The sequence below is a fragment of the Hordeum vulgare genome, chromosome 3H (genome assembly GCF_904849725.1).
Source record: "Hordeum vulgare subsp. vulgare chromosome 3H, MorexV3_pseudomolecules_assembly, whole genome shotgun sequence".
Lineage (NCBI taxonomy): Eukaryota > Viridiplantae > Streptophyta > Magnoliopsida > Poales > Poaceae > Hordeum > Hordeum vulgare.
Genome location: NC_058520.1, coordinates 250,747,386 through 250,770,796, shown reverse-complemented (window position 1 = coordinate 250,770,796; position 23,411 = coordinate 250,747,386). Strand labels below are relative to the sequence as shown.

The following is a 23,411-nucleotide window of genomic DNA, read 5'->3' as shown; positions in this document are numbered from 1 at the left end:
CGCCAGTCGATCCCCTTCGTCCATCCAAACCAATTACGTCTCATTCCCCTTCCTTCCAATCCCACCCGCCTCGAGTCGCCCGCTCGATCGAGATCCGCCCCGCCGTACTGCGACATGCGGACGCGGGGCCGCCGCTCGTCTTCTGACTCTCCTCGTCCTGGCCGTGATTGAGTCAGAGAGAGCAGCGCCGACAAACGAGCGGACCCGAGGGGGTGCGCCGAGGATGGAGGCGGTGGGCGCCGCCGCGGAGGAGCGGTGGGCGTCGCTGTGCAACTGCGTGGTCAACTTCCTGCTGGAGGAGAAGTACCACCTCACGGCGCTCGAGCTGCTACAGGAGCTGCAAGAGGACGGCCGCCACGCGCAGGCGCTCCGCCTCCGCTCATTCTTCTCCGACCCCACCTTCTTCCCCCCCGACCTAGTCGCTCGCGCCTCCTCCTCACCGCCCGGTACCACCATTTGCCCGTTCCTGTTCTGTCCGAGCTCCCGGTTCTTTTGTCCACCCTACGGAAGACCACGCAGCGTGTCTCCGCTGCTTGCTGGCTGGATCTCGCGGGTGTTTTCTAGTAATTGCGACCTTGCCTTCTCTGATAGCGATCCACCCAGCGCACAGCCTCCCTTCTCTACGATCGGGTTTGAGATGACTTTACTTCCTTGTTCTTGAGCGGTGTTAAATATATCTAGCTCTGTTATGCAATGTACCTCCGCAATCAATTGTCATTCTTTCCAAGGAATATTATCTGCAGTGGTATATTATAGTAGCAGCAATAAACTTTTCAAGGGAAAAAGAAACTGTAGAATAAAACATTCAGTTTGTGGTCATTGGTAATTTTTTGCGATGGTGAAATTGAAGTGCCCGCTTAGTTGGTTGTGTTGATTCTCTCACCTCACTTGTTGAACAACAACACATGTATTGGGTTAGATCTCGTTAAACCCAGACATTACTTCTGTATGTGTCAAACTAAACAAATAAGGTCCGAGGAATGCGATGGATGAGTAAAGTGAAGTACTTAGTTACTTGTCTAAACTCTTAGTGTAGTATAATATTTCCTCTGGTTCCAAATGTTTGTCGCTTTAGAATCTGTGTCAGGAAAATCATTTTCACGTTTGACTATCAATATAGAAACAATTACCAACATCGGCAGCATCGAGTTGGAATCCATCATAAAAATATACTTTTATCATATGTAGACAGTTTACTTAACTTTATGTGAAACAATGAATTTGTAGAAATTGATGGTCAAAATATCACCTTTGAGATTGTGTCACTGTCCAAAAGGATTTACATTGGATTCAGAGGGAATCCAGTTTAATCCGTTGGCTCATTTTTTGTGATACTTATCCAGGCACATATAATTGCAAGATACCAGCTTTATTAGCAGGTCTGTGTGATGAATCATGTCTGTTTTGTTTACAGGTGCTGATCCACAGAGTTTGCTAGAAGAGAAAATTGCAGCAGAAGAAAAGTTGGCACTCACTGAGTATGATCTCCGACTAGCCAAGGAAGATCTTACATGCATGAAGCTTGAGTTGCAAAAGCATCAAGAATCATCTCCTGATAACACAATCGGTTCGTCTCTTTGGAAGTGATATATTTGCTTGCTATGGCTTTTGATGTTGTAGCATTTTTCTGTCTCCATGATGCCACGTCGCGTGTGTTGTCAACTGGAGATATCAATGAATTATTATATAAGAATGTGATAATACTATAAAGAGATGAAAGAAATATCCTAGTGATGGAAGGTTATTCAAGATTCCAAGAAAACACAAATATCTTTAACTCCTTGTTGGATGAAAACTGTAGTTTAAACGAAATGACAACAATTACATCAATGAAAATAAAAGGCAGATCTTAATATATGATACACATGTTTGTGAGTTTTCAAGAAAATAAATGAAAGGCAGATTTGCATACTTAATAAGCATTCTGCGTGGGCTGTCCTGGAGGCGTTTGTAGGAACTTTGGTAATACAGATTTTGCTAAATTGGGAAAAAATGATTATGTGTTGTCTTTGTTCAGTGTCCACACAACTTTGCTTGAGACCTGTTAATTTGATTAAATGAAAATGGAACACTTTCTTCTTGAAGAGCAGGTAGGTGATCTTCTGGTGCCAGTGACTCTTGTTAGATTGTATTGGCATCATCTATTGCATTTTGCCTATTCCAAAGCGAGTCATTGTATTCGTTAGGAACTGTCGTAACATACATATAGAATAACAAAGGGAAAGTCGTAGTGATAGCATGCGTCAAACCCATTTTAGCTACTTTTACACCAGCCCATGGATTATCTATCATGAGATTGATGACTAAAACTGTTATGGTTGCTAGGGTTTGAGCGGGAGAGAGAGAGCTGCGAGGGCGCGAGAGAGCCGGCCGTGGGGGTCCTTTCCCACGGTCGGGCAAGAGGGAAAAGGGTTTTCCTTCTTAATTCTTGCCTCATTAGATTGATACATCTCCTCTCCATATATAGAGAGGTTTACTTGACTCCCAAGTAAGGCCCCTAAGCAAACCAAAGACTAACGGGCCCAGGCCCATCACGTACTCTAACACTACACTCCACCTGGACATGCAGCTCGTCCTCGAGCTGCAACCTAAGAGCATCTCTAGTAGAACTCTCAAACCCTTAAAACAAAAACCAGTTTTAAGGGTTGAGAATTGCACATTTTTGACACTTTTAAGGGTTGAAAAACAGGGGCAAAGACTAGAACCCTCAAACCCAACCCTTATAACGGAATTCCGTTATAAGGGTTGGGTTTGAGGGTTCTAGTCTTTGCCCCAACCCCAAACCTTAAAACTGTCATTCATATATCACACATTTCATCACATTTCATCATATGACATATCACAAATTACAACAATGTTTGAGCAAATAACAACAATTGTTCGAATCAAATAGGACATAGAAAAGTAAAACAAAGATACATCATGGGCCAATGCGCCGCCCATCCAAATGCCAGTGGTGCTCTACTAGATCATCCCGGAGCCGACCATGAGTGGTTCCATCCTCAATCTCACGATGTGCTTGAAGAAAAGCTTGTATGCGAGAAGGGTTTCTTTCTGGTTGCACACGGGTACCAACATTGTCATAGAAACAAGGGAGGTTTAACCCTCTCTCATCCTCTAGGATCATGTTGTGTGGAATCACACAACATTTCATGATGTTCATCAAGGTTTTTTTGTCCCAAAACCTTGCTGGACCCCGAACTATGGCAAACCTTGCTTGCAAAACACCGAAAGCTCTCTCAATATCTTTGCGGAGGGGCGGCGGCCGAGGCGCGGTGGGGCGGCGGGGCGGCGGCCGGGGCGCGGAGGGGCGGCAGGACGGCGGCCGGAGCGTGGGGACGGCGGGGCGTCGGCCGGAGCGGAGGGGCGGTGGCCGGGGCGGAGGGGCAGCGGCCAGGCGAGATGCGGACGGCGGCGGGTGCGGAGGGGCGGCGGCCGGGGCGCGGCGGGGCGGTGCCGGGGCGCGGAGTCGCGGAGGGGCGGCTGCCGGAGCGCGGGGCGGCGGCGGGGCGAGATGCGGCGGGTCGACGGGTCGACGAGGCCACGACGGGGGCGCGGGGCGCGGAGGGGCGGCGGGTCGACGGCCGGGGGGCGGAGGGGCGACGGCCGGAGCGTTGAGTGGCGGCGGGGCGGCAGCCGGAGCGCGGGCCGGCGGCGGGGCGAGATGCGGCCGAGCTATTTCCTCTCGCGCGGGGGAACCAACTGCCTCCCGCGCGAAGAGGGAAAATGAGTGCGGGTTGGGGGCAGTTTTCCCCCCAACCCTCACTTCTACAGGCTGGGAAGAGGTTTGAGGGTTCGACCTCTAATTTTTTTTACGGGTTTAAGGGTTTAAGGGTTCTAGTCTACGTCGTTTTTCGATGAAAACTGTAAAAAAGCGGTTATTTTTAAGGGTTTGAGGGTTCTACTAGAGATGCTCTAACGACGATTCGACCCCACACAACCCTAACGCCTAAAAAAACAAGCCTTTTACATCTCGGCCTATTGTATTGACCTGAAATAAGCTAACCCGAATGAGACCCCGACTCTTTATTTTTGACTCCAAACAATAAGGCGAGAATCCTTCGCGCGTCGAACTTGTGCGTTTGCAGCCCCCTGGATCCCAAGGACACCATCAGGACCAAGGAAGCCCTCGCGGCGGCCGGCGGGGGAATGCAATGGTGCTACGCGGTGCGCTCCTGTCGGTGACACCATGTCTTCTCCCTGCCGGCTGACTGTCGATGTCGCAGACTTGGAGGTCGTCGCCTGTGGGAAAAACAGCATGCCCGCCGCCCGTGGGGGAAACCGCATGCCCAAGATCCCCCACGCAGCGGACGAGATCGAGGTCCGTTGCACCGCGAAGCGCAACGTGGAGGAGCTGCAGCTGCAAATCACGCATCTCCCGCACATGCCGACGCGCTAGGAGGCCGCGCGCAGCACCCTGCAGCCTCACCGCCGCCGACACGTGGTGGGTAGCGATCCAAGACGGAAGCGGTGCCGGCGACGGCTGGAACTTGATCTGTTGGATGGGATTGTCCTGGGACGGCGGTGGCGCTGCTGGGAACGAGGTCGTCGCAGATCCGTCATAGGGCATCCCATGCTGGAACGTGATGACCGGCGCCGTGGTCGCAGCCGAGGGCGGCGGCGGCGGCCGTGCGGGGGTCGGCGCCGGTGCTGTGACCATGGAGGACCCCCCATGGAATGGCGCACCGTCGGGACCGGCGAAGCGGGAGGGCCTGCCGTATTGTTGGGGTGGCGCCGGCGGCGACTGGATGTGCGGCGGCGCCCAGGCCGCCGTATAGATCGGCCCGGAGACGGGCAGCGGCGGTTGCAGCAGCCTGGCGTCGAGTGGCGGCGACGACAGCAACAGCGTCGGCTGCCGTCTTAGGGTTTGCTTAGGGGTCAAGTAAGCCTTACTTGGGTGTCAAGTAAACCTCTCTATATATGGAGAGGAGATGTATCAATCTAATGAGGCAAGAATTAAGAAGGAAAACCCTTTTCCCTCTTGCCCGGCCGTGGGAAAGGACCCCCACAGCCGGCTCTCTCGCGCCCTCGCAGCTCTCTCTCCCGCTCAAACCCTAGCAACCATAACATCTGGTATCAGATTTCTCAGGCTCGATCATGTTCACCCCGTCGCCGCCGCTTCCTGTCGCCCTCACCCCGGAGGAGATCGCCGGAGCAATCCGCTATCTCACCACCGCCGTCCAAGGGATCTGCCTCTTCCTGGCCGGTCCCTACGGACCGCCGCCGGCCGCGCCATCAGTCGCCGCCTACGGGCCGGCACGGCTGCCGTGGCAGCCGCCGCACCAGGCGGCCTCCGCCGCGATCGCCGGGGCCATCACGTACTCTAACAAAAACATAGAATGCCAATTCTCACCCCCTGACGTGACATGGGTATTGGGCCAGGACTGTGTGTACAGTTTGACTCCTACTTTTACACCTGCTTCAATGTGCACAGTTTGACTTCTGCTACTAACTGTGTTCTGGTAAATGTACACAGGCCTGTCTCCTGTTTCTCCTGTCGAAATCCTTGCATGGTGTTCCACCAATTAGATAGCTTATATTCACTCATTTCATTTTCGTTTATTATTTGAACTCCACGAGAAGGTAAATTAATTTGTATGACATAGAAGCTTTGGTGCTTTCACGTTTCACTTTGATGCTGTAGAGCAAACAATTTAACTCCTTTGGATTATGCAATAGTACTGCTGATAGGGCCTCTTTCAGACGCTTCTGCACATGAAGGGTTCAACCAACAGGACCAACGAGATGTCAAAATTTCAGCATTAGGCCCTCTGAAAGATAATGAACGGAAAGATCTGAACTGTGCTGTAAAGGAATACCTGCTTTTGGCTGGGTATCGACTAGCAGCGATGACTTTCATTGAGGAGGTCTGCATTATCTGTGTCTCAGCGTTTATCTTCATGCTGTAACTTCCTCCTAATGTTTGTCAGTTTTTAGTTTGTGTTTTCAGTTATTTTTAAAATTCATGGAGAATGGTATTTCAAATTGTTATACAACTACTTATGATCTATTTGTCATGGCAAGGTTGATGATGCTAGAAACTGTTTTGTCATAATGCTTATCACCTTGCTAGATCATTTGTTGCTATTACTGATCTTTAGGTGAGAGAATGAGAGGTTCTTTATTGCTATCCAAACAGGGAAAACAGAAAATCTTAAAGTATATATGCATGCTGCCACTTATTGTTAGAAATCAACTATAAGGGGAAACTGCTGCAAATCCACTGGAGTTGTATTTGCATGCTGCCATTGTGCATGTGTGATCAGGATCATGCAAATCCACATGTAGTCAATGCACTTTGGACGGGCATATTTAATTGGATTTCTTATAATCTTAAAAGTTATCCATGCAAAGTAATTATTAACTTTCACTTAGACGATCATATCCTTTCCCTATCTTCTTTGCTCTGGAATGTAAAGTCTGTTCATGATTTGCCTAGTCATCATTTGCAGGTTCTTGATCAGGATCTTGATGTTTGGACTAACAGTTCAGCTTGTGTGCCTGATGCCCTTCGTCGTTATTACTACCAGTATCTTTCATCTACCACTGAGGCGGCTGAGGTAAGCATCTATATCAAGTTGCTAAGGAGCCCTATAAAATGTTGCTAATCTTGTACTATTAGCTGTGCAAGTGTGCATGTGTGATGCACGTGGCAACACCCGTCTATTTTTTCTGAAGGAAGTCATCATCAAGAAAGTTTGTTCTGAGATTGATTTTTCACATTAATAATCTGAGGAAAGGATACATATACTGCTGACTTTATGAGTTCAAACATAATGATATAAAACCAGAGAAAATAAAGACTTGTTAAAGTTGTATACCAAATCCAACTATACTTTCTAGGAATTTTAGATTTGTAGTTGTATAACTAGTACTCCCTCCGTTTCTAAATATAAGTCTTTTTAGAGGTTCCACTAAAAGACTACATACGGATGTATATAGACATACTTTAGAGTGTAGATTCATTCATTTTGCTTCGTATGTAGTCCCCTAGTGAAATCTTTAAAAAGACTTATATTTAGGAAAAGAGGGAGTACGATACAACTCTAATGTTATACCATTTTGCATCTAGCTGTGTATTTATGTGGGAATTTTGGCTAGTTATGTTCTAAATACAAATTGTAAACTTTCATAAGCAGCTTAATTAAGTACTGAAAAACTATAAATAAAAGAAGATAAAGTGATACTCTTTAAGTTAAATAAATAAGTAAAATCATGTATTCACAAGTGATGGCGACACTATTGACTTCTCAATTAAAATATGGCTGCACCAAGGGTCAGCTTTGAATCTTTATCTTTTTGTTTTGGTGATGGATGAGGTCACAAGGAGATATCCCATGGTGTATGCTCTTTGCGGATGATGAGGTGCTAGTCGATGATAATTAGATGAGGGTTAGTAGAAAGTTAGAGCCGTGGAGACAGACTTTGGAATCAAAAGCCTGTAGGCTTAGTAGAACTAAAACTGAGTACATGAGGTACGTTTTCAATACTACTAGGCACGAGGAGGAGGTTAGCCTAGATGGACAGATGGTACCTCCGCAGGACACCTTTTGATATTTGGGGTCAATGTTGTAGAAGGATGGTGATATCCTTTTGATATCTGGGGTCAATGCTGTAGAAGGATGGTGATATCGATGAAGATGAAGATGTGAGCGATCGAATCAAAGCTGGATGGATGAAGTGGCACCAAGCTTTTGGCGTCCTTTGTGACAAGAGAGTGGCACAAAAGCTAAAAGGCAGGTTCTATCAATGTTACCAATATCGGCCGACTAACAGACGATATGAGCAGTAAACTGCTGTTCGGACCCCCTCCGATATGAGAAAGGCCTATTTGGCCCATTAACTGGGAGGCCTAGTTAATTGGTCTGACAAGTCGATTTATCGCTTGTCAGGCTGAATTATTGGCTGGGACGATTAACTAGGTAGCATATTTTGGCCCAAATCTCGCCCGCTCCCTCCTACTTTCCAGTTTTCACAGCCGCCACAACGTTAGGTTTAGGTCACTCCTCACTCCCACTCGATCTATTGCTTGCTCCCGCTCCTGGAGGAGCAACCCCCCTTCCAAGCAGCATTTGTCAGTGGTGTCCCCTCCTGGCCCCGACCCTCCCTCAGCAGCAACAATATGTTGCTATGTAGCCTAACTGCCTAAGTATATATAGATATGACCCTAGTTCCCCTTGACTGGTAAATTGTTTACCGATATATTCAGTTAAATGGCCGATTCGCCGATTAATCCCTTCTCATCCCTCGGCCGATATGTTACAAGTTACTGATATCCCGAACATTGGGTTTTATTGGATGATGATCCGACGTGCGATGTTGTATGGTGTTGAATGCTAGCCAACTAGAAGGCGACATATTCAAGAGTTAGTTGTAGCAGAGATGTGCATGTTGAGATGGATATGTGGCCGCAAAAGAAAGGATCGCTTCGAAATGATGATAGACATGATAGAGTTGGGGTAACATCGATTGAAGAGAAGTTTGTCCAACATTGTTTGAGATGGTTTGGGCATATACAATGCAGGCGTCCAAAAGCGCCAGTGCATAGCGGGGCTAAAGCGTGTTGGTAATGTCAAGAGAGGTCGGGGTAGACCAAACTTACATGGGAGGAGTTCGTCAAGAGAGATCTCAAGGGTATCACCAAAGAACTAGTCATGGGTAGGGTTGCGTGGAAGTTAGTTGTCCATGTGCCAGAACCATGACTCGGTTTCGAGATCTTATGTGTTTAAACTCTAGCCTACCCCAACTTGTTTGAGACCAAAATTTATTTATTTGTTGTTGTATATATTCACAATTTTTGGTATTTAGTAATTTACAGATGAAAGAAGTGCCTATTGCATTGCCATTAGCATGGTAGCTCTACCTCTCTAGCTCGTCATCTTCCTCCCTCCTAACCTTTCTTCGCTGCTTCTTCCACATGTTTGACATGCTCTGCATCCCTTCGCCACTGTCCCCACCAACCACCGACCTGATTGATAACCTCTGTTAGAGTTATACTTATAGCCGTGTATAGACTTTGTTCTCTGTTGTATTATGGGCTTTCTGCATATTTCTCTCACCTTTACGTGCATATATAGTCGTGTATAGACTTTGTTCTCTGTTGTATTATGGGCTTTCTGCATATTTCTCTCACCTTTACGTGCATATATAGCCGTGTATAGACTTTGTTCTCTGTTGTATTATGGGCTTTCTGCATATTTCTCTCACCTTTACGTGCATATATACTGGCTATGGCCCCATGGGAATACAAGTTGCATACTCGTAAAACCAGTTGTTAGCCTTAGTAAGCCCACGTTGCTTAGATTTGTCGTTTTCTGTTTTAAATAATGTGTGCATGCGGGATGATGTGACCCGGGCATGCATGTAGCTAGGTCGTGGATCAAGTACTGTTCTACGCGCTGACCACGTCTTTCTTTCCCTGTTTTTCTTCCTGGTGAGCGCACGCGCTGTGAGACGTGGTTGTGGGATGGCGCGGCCGTCATAGATCATGGCGTGCTCGTCGGGAGGTAGTTAGCTCGTTGTAACAGTTTAAGAGAAGATGAGCAAAACAGAAAACGCAACGAAGTGGTTGCGGCACAAAACTATCTCTCTCTCTCGTCCGTGCCTTCCTCCCCGAACTCGTTCTTCTCTTGTCAGATCGGCAACAACATTTGGCATCAGAGCCTCGGTGTTTGATCCGTAGCTCCGGCGACCGGCGGTGTCCGATCCACGGTGGCCATGTCCGACAGCGAGACCGACAAGAACAAGTCCGGCAAGAAGAAGGAAAGTTCGTCCGGCTCGCCGCGGCTTGAGCGCCTCACCGGAGGCGGCTGCGGCGAGTACCGCGTGGTGGAACGGGTCGTGCGCGAGGAGTGAGAGGGCTCGCGAGGCCAAGGCGCAAGTGCGCCGCCGCGAGTTCGAAGATCTCCGTTTCAAAGACAGGGAGTCCATCGAAGATTTCGGACTGCGGCTCACTGGGCTCGTCGCCGATCTGGAGCTGTACGGCGACCCTGTGAAGGAGTGCAAAGCCGTCCGAAAATTCCTACGTGTTGTGCTGTGGAAGTACCGCCCGATGGCCATGGCGATCGAGTCACTGATAGATCTGAAAACCATGTCCATCGAGGAGCTCGTCGGGCGCTTCTCCGCCTGCGAGGATCATTACGACCTCGACGACGCCACGCAGGCCACCGGTCGCCTCCTGCTCACCCACGAGGAGTGGGTGGCCCGTGAGAGGCAGGGCGGCAGCGGCGGTGGTTCGCCGTCCGGTGGGGGCAGCGGTGGAAAGGGCAGATTGCCCGCCAAACCCAAACCACAGGGCGGCGGAAAGGGCACACCGGAACGCAGCTCGGGCGACAAGAAGAAAAAGGGGAAGTGCCATCACTGTGGCATCCCAGGGCACTGGAAGGAGTGCTGGACGTGGCTCCGCAAACAGGAGCAAAAGGGGAAACAAGACCAGGCAAATCTAGTCCAGGCCGGCGACGAACCAGGGATTGTACATGGCCGTGGTGACCAATGTCGACGCGACCGAGCACGTGGCGGCACAGGAGGTGTACCTCAACGAAGAAAAAGTCATGCCCGTGCCCTCACCGGACTGGGTGTGGTTTTTTTGACACCGGGGCCAACGGTCACATGACGGGCGACAGGCGCGTGTTCTCAGCGCTGGACGAGTCCGTGCGTGTCACGTTGAGATTCGGCGACGGCTCCGCGGTAGCAATCCGCGGGCATGGCTCGGTGGTGTTCCGTTGCTAGAGCGGAGACCAGTGCGTGCTCATCGGCGTGTTCTTCATCCCCAATCTACGCACCAACATCGTCTCCGTCGGGCAACTGGACGAGGCAGACTGCATCATCAACATCATGGACGGGGTCATGGCGAACCACGACCCGTCGCGGCGCGTTCTGGCACGCATCAAGCAGTCTCACAACAGACTATACACCGGGGCGCTCGCTGTCGACTCACTGGCGTGCTTAATGGCGATCGGGGATGGCGAAACCTGACGGTGGCACGCACGCATGGGCCACCTGCACTTTCGTGCGCTTTGGGCCATGTCGACCAAGCAGATGGTGCGCGGCATGCCTGCTATTGATCGTGTCGAAGAATATTGCGATGGCTGTGTGCTAGGGAAGCAACACCGCACGCTGTTCCCGCAGGCCACCGCGCAGAGCGCGGGCTGGAGCTCGTGCACATAGATCTCTGCGGGCCGATCACGCCAACCACGCCTGGAGTTAACAAGTACTTCCTGTTGATTGTCGATGATTACAATCGTTACATGTGGTTGGAGCTCTTGAGGTCCAAGGACGAGGCATTCCAGAGGTTCAAGAAAGTACAGGCGCAGACCGAGGCGGATGGCAGCTGTAGGTTGCACGCATTCCGCTCTGACGGTGGAGGTGAGTTCAACTCGATAGAATTCAAGGAGTACTGCGAGCAGCTCGACATCAAACACTTCACCACCGCCCCATACTCCCTTCAACAGAACGAGGTGGTAGAAAGGAGAAATCAAACGGTGGTGGAGATGGCCAGATACATGCTCAAGAGCATGGCCATGCCGGCTCTATTCTGTGCGGAGGCAGTAAGGACTGCCGTCTATCTTCTGAACCGCGCGCCAACGAGGAGCTTGGATGGTGTCACCCCTTACGAGGCATGGCACGGCCGTAAACCCACTGTGCACCATCTGTGCACGTTCGGGGTGCACGGTTCATGTGAAGAATGTCGGGCCGAGCATCACCAAGCTGAGCGACCGCTCGACACCCATGGTGTTTGTCGGGTATGAAGAGGGCTCCAAGGCCTACCGCACGTACAACCCAGCTACGAAGAAGGTACGAGTCACCCGTGATGTTGTGTTTGAAGAAAGCAGGCGTTGGGTGTGGCGCGATCCGGGCGCGACCGTGGACGCACCAACGCCGGCAACATTCACTGTGGTCTATACCACCGAACAAGGTGTCCAGGAGCTTGACAGCGGGCTGGACACACCACCGGCCAGGCCGCGGAGCGTGGCGCAGTACGCTCTGGACGGAACGCCACCGAGCGTGCCAACGCCCTTGACACAGACATCATAGACGCCGCCAACCGCCGCGGTCTCCACGCCGGCGGAGATCACGCCCCGTACACCACAATCGAGCGCGGGACACCTGCATCTTTGCCTGGGATTCGCTGGGCCACCCTTCCGTCCCATGATGATGGGCGGGACGTCGACTCGGGGCCGATCAACAATACCATTCAACAATACCTTTGCCTTGAACAATGTTCATTGTTACGAATATGCAACTTGTATTCCCTGAGGGCCAATGGCCAATATATATATACATGTACATGTGGTAAATATGCAGGAAACCCCTCATACAACGGGGAAAATATGCAGACTAGAATATAACTCTAACACCCCCCCCCCTCTCAAACTCATGGTGGATAAACAACATTGAGTTTGGAGAGATAGAAGCCATGATGTGCTTTAGTCTGGGCCTTCATAAAGAAATCCGCCAACTGTAACTCGGAAGGCACATACTGAAGAGCAATAACCTGACCCTGCACACCAACACGCACATAGAAAGCATCAACACCAATATGCTTAGTGAGCTCATGCTTCACAGGGTCGTGCGCGATGCTAATAGCATCTGTACTGTCAGACAATAGCAGAGTTGGTGAAGTGTCAGAAACACCAAAGTCCTGAAGTAACCACCGTAGCCAAGTCACCTCTGCCGTCAATAGAGCCATAGCTTGCAAGTCAGCCTCTGCACTCGAACGGGAAACTGTAGTCTGTTTCTTTGTCTTTCGGACAATGAGAGAACCACCAAGAAAAACATAGTAAGCAGAAAGTGAACGGCGATCCGAGGGATCACTAGCCCACGTAGTATCAGAATAGGCCTGAAGTTGTAATGAACCAGAGCAAGAAAAGAACAGGCGGTGAGAGATCATGCCCCGAAGATATCGAAGAACACGAAGGTGACTATAGTGAACCGAAGTGGGAGCGGAGACAAACAGACTCAGAATATGGACCGGATAGGAGATATCCGGACAAGTGATAGCTAGGTAGACAAGACTCCCAACAAGATGACGATAACGCATCGGATCAGGCAAGGGGTCACCATCGGTATCACGGAGGTGAACATTGAGGTCCATGGGAGTCTCAACAGTGCGCTCATTAGTAAGAGCAGCACGAGCAAGATCCTGGATATACTTTTCTTGGGAAATAGAAAAGCCATCAGAGGTAGAAGAGATCTCAATCCCAAGAAAATAGCGAAGTGGGCCAAGATCAGACATAAGAAACTGCTCACTAAGACGAGCCTTCACAAAGGCAATACTTGGGGTCGTCGCCTGTGATAATCAATTCATCAACATATAGAAGAAGAAGAGTCCGACCACGAGCAGAAAGGTGGACAAATAACGATGGTTCATGAGCATTCGCTGAAAAACCAGCGGCAGTCATTACAGAGGCAAAACGCTCAAACCAGGCGCGAGGGGCTTGGTTAAGGCCATAGAGAGAGAGCGACGAAGAGGGCATACCATGCCATCAGGAACAAAATACCCAGGTGGGGGCTGCATGTAAACCTCCTCACGCAACTCACCATTGAGAAAGGCATTCTTAACATCAAGCTGAGACACAGACCGGTGGCGAACGGAGGCCACGGCAAGAAGTGTGCGGATAGCGGTCATATGGGCCACATGAGCAGAAGTCTCGTCATAATCACGACCATGCTCCTGCTGAAAGCCACGAGCCACAAGACGAGCTTTGTAACGCTCAAGAGAACCATCGGAGCGAGTCTTAACCTTGTAGACCCACTTACAAGTGATGGGATGAACACCGGGAGAAAGAGAAACAAGATCCCACGTGCCGGTGCGCTCAAGAGCTGCAAGCTCCTCGACCATCGCAAACTGCCATTCGGGATGAACAACGGCTTGACGATAAGACGTCGGCTCAAGAACAACAGAACCGACGCTTGAAAAACCAAGGCGATCAACGGGCAGAAGCGGATGAGGACGCATGCCATAACTAGGTTGAGACGAGGAAGAGGGCACATCAGTAGAAGCATCCACAACATGTGGACGACGAGTATAATACTGAGGAAAAGAAGGAAGAATACGAGGAGGGATCTCCGAAATAGACGAAGGTGACGAAGAAGACACCGGGGATGGTGGTGCAGAATCCTGTGACAAGTGAGGTGAGGAAACCATGTGAGATGATGGCGTCGAATCTGCAACAGGTGGAGAAGCAGGGGCAGTAGGACAAACGGGCAAGGGCTCAACTTGAGGGATCGGCATGTCAGGAAAAGTGAGGAAAGATATATCCTCCAGTGCAAAGGTCGAGGAAGATGGACGCGGGTAGAAGGGACGAGACTCATCAAAAGTCACATCCCGAGAAATACGCATCCGACGACCGACTGGATCCCAACAACGATAGCCCTTATGCTCATCGCTATAACCTAAGAAGACACACTCAACCGACTGAGCGGATAGTTTGGTGCGTTCACGAGGGGCAAGAAGAACATAGCAAATGCAACCAAACAAACGAAGCGCCGAGTAATCGGGAGAACGATCAAAGAGACGCTCGAAAGGAACGCCACCCTGCAAAGTAGTGGACGGCTGAAGGCTGATGAGATACGTGGAAGTGGAGACAACCTCAGCCCAAGAGTGAGGCGGAAAAGAGGCGACAATCATCATCACACGAGACGTCTCAGGAAGGTGACGATGCTTGCGCCCAGCCACGCCATTCTGAGCATGAGCACCAGGACAAGAGAACTGAGCAAGAGTACCCTGCTTAGCGAGAAATCCAAGCAACATCTTGGAGATATACTCTCCAGCAGAGTCAGCACGGAACACACAAACAGGCGTAGAGAACTGAATGTGAGCCATGGTAGCAAAACACTTATAGATAGATAAGACCTCAGTACGAGAAGACATGAAATATAACCACATGTGTCGAGAGAAATCATCTATAAAGATAATATAGTAGCGATGGTCTCCCTTCGAGGCAAACAAGCTGGACCCCAGACATCAGAGTGAACAAGGTCAAAAGGATGCCGAGACACGGTCTCGCTATGAGGATAAGGTAACCGAACCTGTTTACCAAGCTGGCAACCCTGATAGTCTAAAGACACCGTCGAAGACGGATCCAAGAAGACCATGTCAAACTAAGGATGAGAGATGAGAGCCACATAAGTGACCCAAGCAATGATGTCACCGCTGAAAAGAGCTGGTAGACAAGGCAACAGAGGTGGAGGGGTGGAGAGACTGGCGACGGTGGCAGCGGATGGAAGGTGAAGCCAGTCAAGCTCCCAGAGACCCTGAGAGTCACGACGCTGGGGGCCAGCACCAAGAAGAGCACCAGTGTGACGGTCTAGAACGGAACATGAGTCAAAGTTGAGAATGACCCTGCAACTAGAGCCAACAATCTGACCACCAGAAATGAGCTGCATGGTAAGCCGAGGAACATGAGCAACATCGGGAACATGAAAAGATGAAGTGCTAAGAGTGCCTCGGCCAGTAACCGGGAGAGAGGTACCATCAGTAGTAAGAACATGAACAGGAGAATCAAGAGGTCGAGTGGATGAATCATGAGTCATATGAAAAGATGCTCCAGTATTAAGAATCCATGGAGATGTACCTGCTTGCATAGAAGGTGGTCTCACGATGCCAGCAGAGTCCGTAGCAGAACTAGCAGAACATGTCTATGGAGAACCAAAAGGTGGAGCTAGCAGGCATCACAAGCGCACAATCTCCCGCTTAGTCGTGGCACAACTGAAGATGTCGATGTAGATGCACCCGACAGCAGGGTACGAAGTTACACAATCTCCTTAGTGAAGGACACAACTGAAGTAGGCTTCATAGTGGCACCGGGAGAGAAGCGGCCACCACCACCTGTGGAAGCCGCTAAAAGCGGCGGTGTAGCATGACCAGTATCGTCCGCAAAGGCCAGTGGAGAAGACGAGACCGTATGCATACAAGCACCAAGCGCCGAGGGAAGACGCGTGTGCAAAGCGCAATCGATGAAGTCATATGCACCAGTACAGCTGGTGAAAGTCGCTAGAGGTGTTGGGGAAGAGCGACATTCACCGATGAAAGTCGCAAGAGGAGTCGATGTAGAGCGACAATCATCATATGTCGAGCTCGCAGGAGGAGCAGTAGAAGAGCTACCAGCACAGCTCGCGAAAGACGCCGAAGGGGTCGACGTTACAGACGAACGAGCATCAAGCGTCGAGGAACGACCCATAAGCGAGACGGGAGTAGTGAATAAAACACCATCAGGAGTCACCGGGCAGCGAGGGACATGCAGACCCGATGAAAACATCTTTTTGTTAGGCAGCAGCAGCAGCGAACAGAGCCGCACAAGGACCAACAAACCGTGTGCAGTAGACGAAGACGGTAATCCGGCGGACAGGCAGCAACGAAGCAGCAGATAGCAGCAGCAAGGATAGCCGGGCCGCTTCAGGCGGATGAAGCGATGGGGAAGCAGTACCTGGCGGACAGACAGGGAAGCACCACGCACGCACTTGCAGGAGGAAGTAACCTGCAGCAGGAACGGTAGTACTCCTGGTGGCTCGCGATGGAATGCTCCTAGTTCCTTTCCTTCGATGGGATCAGGGTAAGCAGCAGGCAGCTCCAGCGGGCAGTGCGGACGGGGTACTCGGGCGGCTCAGTGCATACTCGGCGAGCGGCAGACGATTTGGACAGGAGTAGTCGGACGACGCGGACAGATCCGCTGCGAGCTGGATCGGACACGTGCGAGACGGGTGGGCGGGATTGTGACGCAGCTTCAGGAACTGCGGTTGGGAGAGACGCCGAGAGCAGTGTCGGAGAGCAGCGCCAGAGACAAAGAGCGGCGGCTGCGGGGGCAGGAGATTGGATTGACAGCACGCGTTGCGCGTGCTAAAAAACCCTAAGCTGTAATACCATGTTAGGAATATGCAATTTGTATTCCCTGAGGGCCAATGGCCAATATATATATACATGTACAGGTGGTAAATATGAAGGAAACCCCTCATACAACGGGAAAAATATACAGACTAGAATATAACTCTTAACATACATATCGCTGTTGAGTTTTAGATTTTTTCTCCTGGGTTACTTCACATGTCGGATTATCCTTTTCCACCCTTGTAAGCCCAGAAGTTTGAAGTAGTATTAACTTGATCATTGATATTGCGTATTGAAGGAAAAAATATCCATTCTTCGTGAAAATGAAGCACTAATGAAGGACAGTGAAAGGCTTTATGCTGAAAAGGTCTCCTTGATGAAGAGCAGTGAATTAGCTAATAATCAGGTTGCAGCTTTAAGGAAATCTGTGGAAGCTGCTCACATGGACATAAAAGAGAAGGAGAAAATGGTAATTCTCTTAAGAATCATCCGTATGATTGATGTGTTAACTTGTCTGAACTTCTAACATAGTTGTTTTACGAAAGGTTCGAGACATGAAGCAATCATTGGATGTCCATAGGAAGGAGCTGAATGACTGCAGAGCTGAAATTACAGCCCTTAAGATGCACATTGAAGGGACTCAATCAAGTAAACAAATGTCTGTTGGAGATACTGGTGGTTTTTCTACCCGGTTAAATGCTAATTCTATGGGAGAAGCAGCAGCATTGATCAATAAACATGAAAACTTTAAAGGAACTGAATCCATAACTATTAAGCTAGCATCAGCAGCCGCTCTTACTGAGGACAAACGGAAAGATCATAAAATTACAGGAAGTACTATTGAAGGTTCTCCAGGTTCAGAAGCACCCGTTTCTTGCTCAACTGCTGGGGGCGGTGGTTATGGTACTTCAGGAGAAGACGAATCTGGCACAGATACTTCTCTGGAAGGTATATCTGTTAATGGCACTCAGCATGGAGCTGGTAATAGCCAGGGGAATCCTGGCAGAATATCAGTTTATGTATCGGAAGATAAAGTTAACACTGAGATAGTAGAGAGTCCAAGCATACATAAATCGTCATATAAGATGGTTAGTGGCTTGATTTGTTCTGCTTTCATATGATGTTTAGTGGCTTGACTTGAGCTGTTCTTGTTCAATCCTGTAGGCCTTGGAGACTATCAAGATAGTTTCAGATGCTCTTCCAAAGATAGTCCCATATGTGCTCATAAACCATCGCGAGGTTCATCTGTAACCTTTGTAGTTTGTGCCAATATTTATTTTAATATAACTAGTGTTACATGCTGCTACATGGTTACAGGAGCTTCTTCCATTGATCATATGTGCTATAGAAAGACATCCAGATAGCGATGTACGGGATTCGTTGACTCACACATTGTTCAATCTGATAAAACGGCCTGATGGACAACAGAGGCGCATCATAATGGATGTATGTTTTTGAGGATTGCTTGATACAGATTGATCTGGGTTACTCATGATGTGGCTTGCAACTTATTTTACAAATGCACGCTTATTATTATTCTTATCATGTAAATTACTGTTTTGTATTTACTCGCTCGCTACCATGCAGGCTTGTGTGGAATTAGCCACGAGTGTTGGGGAGATGAGAACAGAGACTGAATTACTACCACAGTGCTGGGAACAGGTATTCCAAATTTTGTGACAAGTCTTTTGGCCATCTTCATTTTGAGGTCTTATTTCAATTAAATTGCTTTCTGTTTAGATAAATCATCAATATGAGGAGCGTAGGTTGCTTGTTGCTCAGTCCTGTGGAGAACTGGCAGTATATGTTCGTCCCGAGATACGTGATTCCCTTATCCTATCTATTGTGCAACAACTTGTCGAAGATTCTGCAACTGTTGTAAGGGAGGCTGCAACACATAATCTGGCCTTGCTGCTTCCTTTGTTTCCAAACATGGATAAATATTATAAGGTCAGGCTAAGTCTCACTAATTCTCAGAATCAGTAAAGAAGTGGATTTTTTTAAGTGTATTAGCTAAATGCCTGCTTTGTTGTGGGCTAATATTTGAGGGCTTGAAAGATAGCAAATCACTGAAAGATAATATTCATCTGGAAGTTGCCTAAATTTCTGTTTGTTTGGTAGGTTGAGGAGCTATTGTTTCAGTTGGTCCGTGACCCTTCTGGGGTAGTGGTGGATGTTGCTCTCAGAGAACTTGTTCCTGCAGTAGTAGGATGGGGAGGTAAACTGGATCAGATATTGAGAGTGTTACTGTCACATATCCTGGCATCTGCTCAGGTATGCATGGTTTTAAATTTGGGGACCTTATACTTTATGAATTATAATATGTGTTCTGATACAACTGCTATATTTCAGCGTTGTCCACCCGTTTCAGGGGTGGAAGGTACAATAGATTCTCATCTCCGTGTTTTAGGAGAACGGGAACGATGGACCATTGACGTCCTCCTTCGGATGCTGACTGAGTTGTTACCATTTATTCATCAGAAAGCTATAGAGACTTGTCCGTCAATAGACCCTTCAGAAAACTATATTTCAGAATCCAGCCTAAAGCTGTATGCGACGTAAGCTGTTTCCGTACGTGATGTTGTCTTCTAACTAAGCAATTACGATAAACAAAAAGAAATACTTCTCTTTTATTGATTAATTGCATCTTGGGGCACTTTACAGAGGTGACACAGAATGGTCAGCGTTTGAGTGGATGCACACTGAGTGCCTGCCGGATTTGATCAAGCTTGCCTGCTTGTTGCCTGCAAAAGAGGATAGCTTAAGAACAGTGATTACAAAGGTAAAACATACAAACAACATCATCTCCTATACCTATCCTACCATCTTTAGGTATAAATTATGATAAACTATTTCCTGGAAAATTCAGTACCTGTTGGCTGTATCTGGACGCTACGGAAAAGATTATCTCGAGCACATTATGTTACCTGTATTTCTTATAGCAGCTGGTGATATTGATAGTGGTGATTTTACCTATTTTCCTCTGTCAATCCAGTCCAAAGTTCGTGGTAAGAATCCATGTGTTTAAACGACGGGTCTGCTTTGCCATAGTTTCTTTGTTCAGACATATTGATTGTGCTGCAGGTTTCCGTCCGAAAACTTCTATTGCTGAAAAAATCGCTATCATATGTGTTCTTCCATTGCTATTGTCTGGTATTTTGGGTTCTACTTCAAGCCGTCAACAGTTAGAAGAATATTTAAGGAAATTACTCGTCCAAAACACGAAGGATGGTTCATTTTCTATGCATCACACTGCCGAGATCATTGATGCGATCCGGTTTCTTTGGTTTGTACTTTGACTAAACATGGAGCAAATATCATGATGTTGTTAAATATGCACTATTTTCATGTATTTAACTTCTTATCATGTGCAGCATATTTGAGGAGCACCATGGAGTCATCTTTCATATTCTGTGGGAGATGGTTGTGAGCTCTGATACCAATTTAAAAACCAGTGCTGCAGCTTTACTGAAAGCACTTGTAAGTTTACTGTTACATGAATGAATCAGGGATATGGTATGTTCGTTCCTTGCAGTACTATTTATTGCTTTTACACACAGGTACCCTATGTTGGCGTGAAAGTTGCATCGACTCATGTTTTGCCAGCACTCATTACTCTTGGTTCTGATCAAACCTCGGCTGTAAAATATGCTAGTATAGATGCATTAGGAGCTGTTGCTCAGCATTTCAAAAGTGACATGGTATGGAAGCATCATTTTCTAGTTTTCTTTTATACATTATAATCGTTTCTGCAATGTCCTTAGTCCATGACTGCACTGCCAGGTTGTTGACAAGATACATATTCAAATGGATGCGTTTCTTGAAGACGGATCACATGAAGCTACTATTTCGGTCATTCGTGCACTTGCAGTAGCTGTGCCGCATTCAACAGATAGACTACATGAATATATCCTGCTCACTACATTTAATATCGCATTTTGACCAAATTTGCATGGTTGATTCGCTCACTCGTGTTCATACATCTTGATGTTAATCTGTTATTCTGTTTCCTTTGACCTTGCATACATCTTTTAACCAAGATATTTAAACTTACAAGTCTCTCACCTACTGGAAATGATATTGAGCAGCGCCGTGAAAGAGCAAATGTGTTCTGTGAAGCGCTGCGTGCTTTGGATGCCACAGGTTGACCTTTATCCGTAATTGTCAAATGTTTCACTTATTTAATAGCAGAAGCCATCAACTTTGTATTGAGTCTGCCTCTTATCTTTATCTGTAGTGCTGCCTGTGCCTTTTGTTTATAATCTCAGTATAATTTTTGTAATCTAAATTATTTGCTCATTATTCACAACCTGAACAATGTCTAGGCAATAGAAACTGCATTTGCATTCATGTATCGACTGTAATATCTAGCTAGTAATAGGTTAATGGCACATCCTATTTGTCCTCCATATCAGAATTGTACCCGACAATAGAACATTTTGAAACAAAAAGTTTAGTTGTCGTAATTCAAGATTGGTACTAAAACATTTCAAGATTTGAGGTGCAAAATGAAGTCGTAAACATGTGCAGAATGAATTCTGATGTGTCTGATGTGTTGTTGCTTGAGAATAGTTATTGTGGGATTCTGCTTTGATGTAACAAAAATATAACTACTCTAGTGTTTTCCATCTTAAAGAGGTCAAACATGGTTTCACGTGTCTAAGAAACTCTTTTGTTCTTGTATCCCGCCAGTTTATCGAACTAGCAGAGAAAACCAATGACTGCTAGATGATGATAATGTAGTTAAAGCCAGTTAGAATCATGATCTAGCTTGGACTAAACCAAAAGCACAGATATAGTTGTGTATGCCACTGTTGACTGTTGAATGGTAGAGGACAAATTTCTGCCAGTTTTTCTAGCCTTTAAATATGTATGCTTATGCTTTTCTATTTCCCTTTTTCCGTCGCAGATCTTCCTGCTACACGTGTACGCGATCTACTTTTGCCCTCTATACAGAACTTGTTAAAAGATGTGGATGCTCTAGACCCTGCACACAAGGAGGCACTAGAAGTTATAGGCCGGGAAAGGTCAGGAGGTACGCTTGAGAGCATCGGCAAGGCAATGGGGGCACATCTTGGGATTGCGACCTCTGTCAGCAGTTTCTTTGGTGAGAGCAGTCTGCTTGGGAAGAAAGAGGGTGGAGAGCAGAATGACCCTGCTGCTACTTCTGTTCTTCCCCAGGTCGGCTTACAAACTCAGCAGGAGAACACAAGGTTTGGTCGCATAATGAGGGGTGGGTTTGGAGACATGTTACGAGGCAAAGCAAAGGGCAGTGATGAAACCAGCTGAAATTATCAACGTTATCATTAAATGCAATATTTTCAAGCTTGATTTTGCCTCCGTCCGGAATTACTTATCGCAAAAATGGATAGAAATGAATGTATTTAGAACTAAAATGCATCTAGATACATCCATTCTTTCGACAAGTATTTTCTGACGGAGGGAGTAGTTAATGTAGAACATAACTATGCTATAAGAGCAAGTCATGCATGTATGTCATAAATTACATTGTTTTTGTATTACTCTGTCAATGCAAGCACTACATCATCAATTCATGCATATTACACACAAGTTATTTTTTGTATTAGATCATTTATTTTAAATATGTGTTGGTTGCTTGCACCTATTTACATTCACATTTTTGTTTGACATGACATTCTTTTAACAGTATGTTTTTTTATATCCTTTGTATTTTCTTCATTTTAGATCTTAGATTTACTTCTCATCAGTTATAGATATTTTTTAGGATCTTTTATGCATTCTTTTAGCAAGTTTTCTGCAGCAACGCGATGAGACATCTTCTACTCTCTCTGTTTCTAAATATAAGTCTTTTTTAAAGATTTCATTAAATGACTACATACGAAGTACTCCCTCCATTCCCTTATACAAGGCCACAATAAAAAATACAAATTGCATCAATACAAGGCCACTAACAGAAAACGAGGTAAAATTTAATGAGGGGCTTCTCTTACAGGCAAACCTGCATGCTTTTGTCCCCTTCTTTTTCTCCTTCACATGGTACCTAATGCATAACGGAATTAAAATCAATCCAATCGTGAGGCCCATAGAGAATAATTAATGCGTAGGAAAAGCACGTTGCGCACCTTGTTCCATTTCTCAGAAAGATCCCACGTACTTGCATTTAATTGGTGTTTTAAATTTTTCGAAAAGCAATAACTTTTGTCCATTTCTCGGGATCTTCGTACTTGCATTTAATTTGTGTTTTAAATTTTTCAAAAAGCAATAACTTTTGAATTGAACATTGAAATAAGATCTGTTTTCATGACTAGGTTCTCCTCGACGAGCTCTTTAAAACCAGATCTCATATGACAAATAACTTTTTTTACGATCAACTTTGGGTTTTATGGAAGCAACTTTACTATAAACCAATGTTCAGGATATCGCTTTTTGTTAACTTATCGGTCGACCTACGATAAGAGATAAATTGGCTTATCGGTTGACTATTTATCGACAAGTTTTTTTAGAAACCTCATGTTTTTGTATCATCCAGATCGATCAACATGGCATACTCGTAAGCCATGTCATCCATATTTCTCATAAGCGACCTGATATGTATCGGAAGTAG

General features: G+C 47.1%; 1 protein-coding gene across 2 annotated transcripts; it reads left to right on the top strand.

The window, feature by feature from the left end:
- Positions 1–26: 26 nt before the first annotated feature.
- Positions 27–22,396, top strand: LOC123443618 (RAB11-binding protein RELCH homolog). Of its 2 annotated transcripts, none has more exons than XM_045120088.1 (20): positions 27–446; positions 1,415–1,567; positions 5,680–5,867; positions 6,453–6,560; positions 17,124–17,294; positions 17,371–17,913; positions 17,990–18,064; positions 18,143–18,271; positions 18,413–18,487; positions 18,566–18,775; positions 18,947–19,099; positions 19,178–19,383; positions 19,490–19,607; positions 19,695–19,833; positions 19,910–20,111; positions 20,200–20,305; positions 20,386–20,526; positions 20,609–20,732; positions 20,852–20,968; positions 21,735–22,396. In XM_045120088.1, the coding sequence occupies exons 1-20, from the start codon at positions 224–226 to the stop codon at positions 22,112–22,114; spliced, it is 3,561 nt and encodes a 1,186-aa protein (XP_044976023.1). In that variant the 5' UTR covers positions 27–223; the 3' UTR covers positions 22,115–22,396. The 2 variants fall into 2 exon arrangements, with proteins under 2 accessions (XP_044976023.1, XP_044976024.1); XM_045120089.1 differs by having other exon boundaries at positions 28–446; positions 5,704–5,867.
- Positions 22,397–23,411: the final 1,015 nt, after the last annotated feature.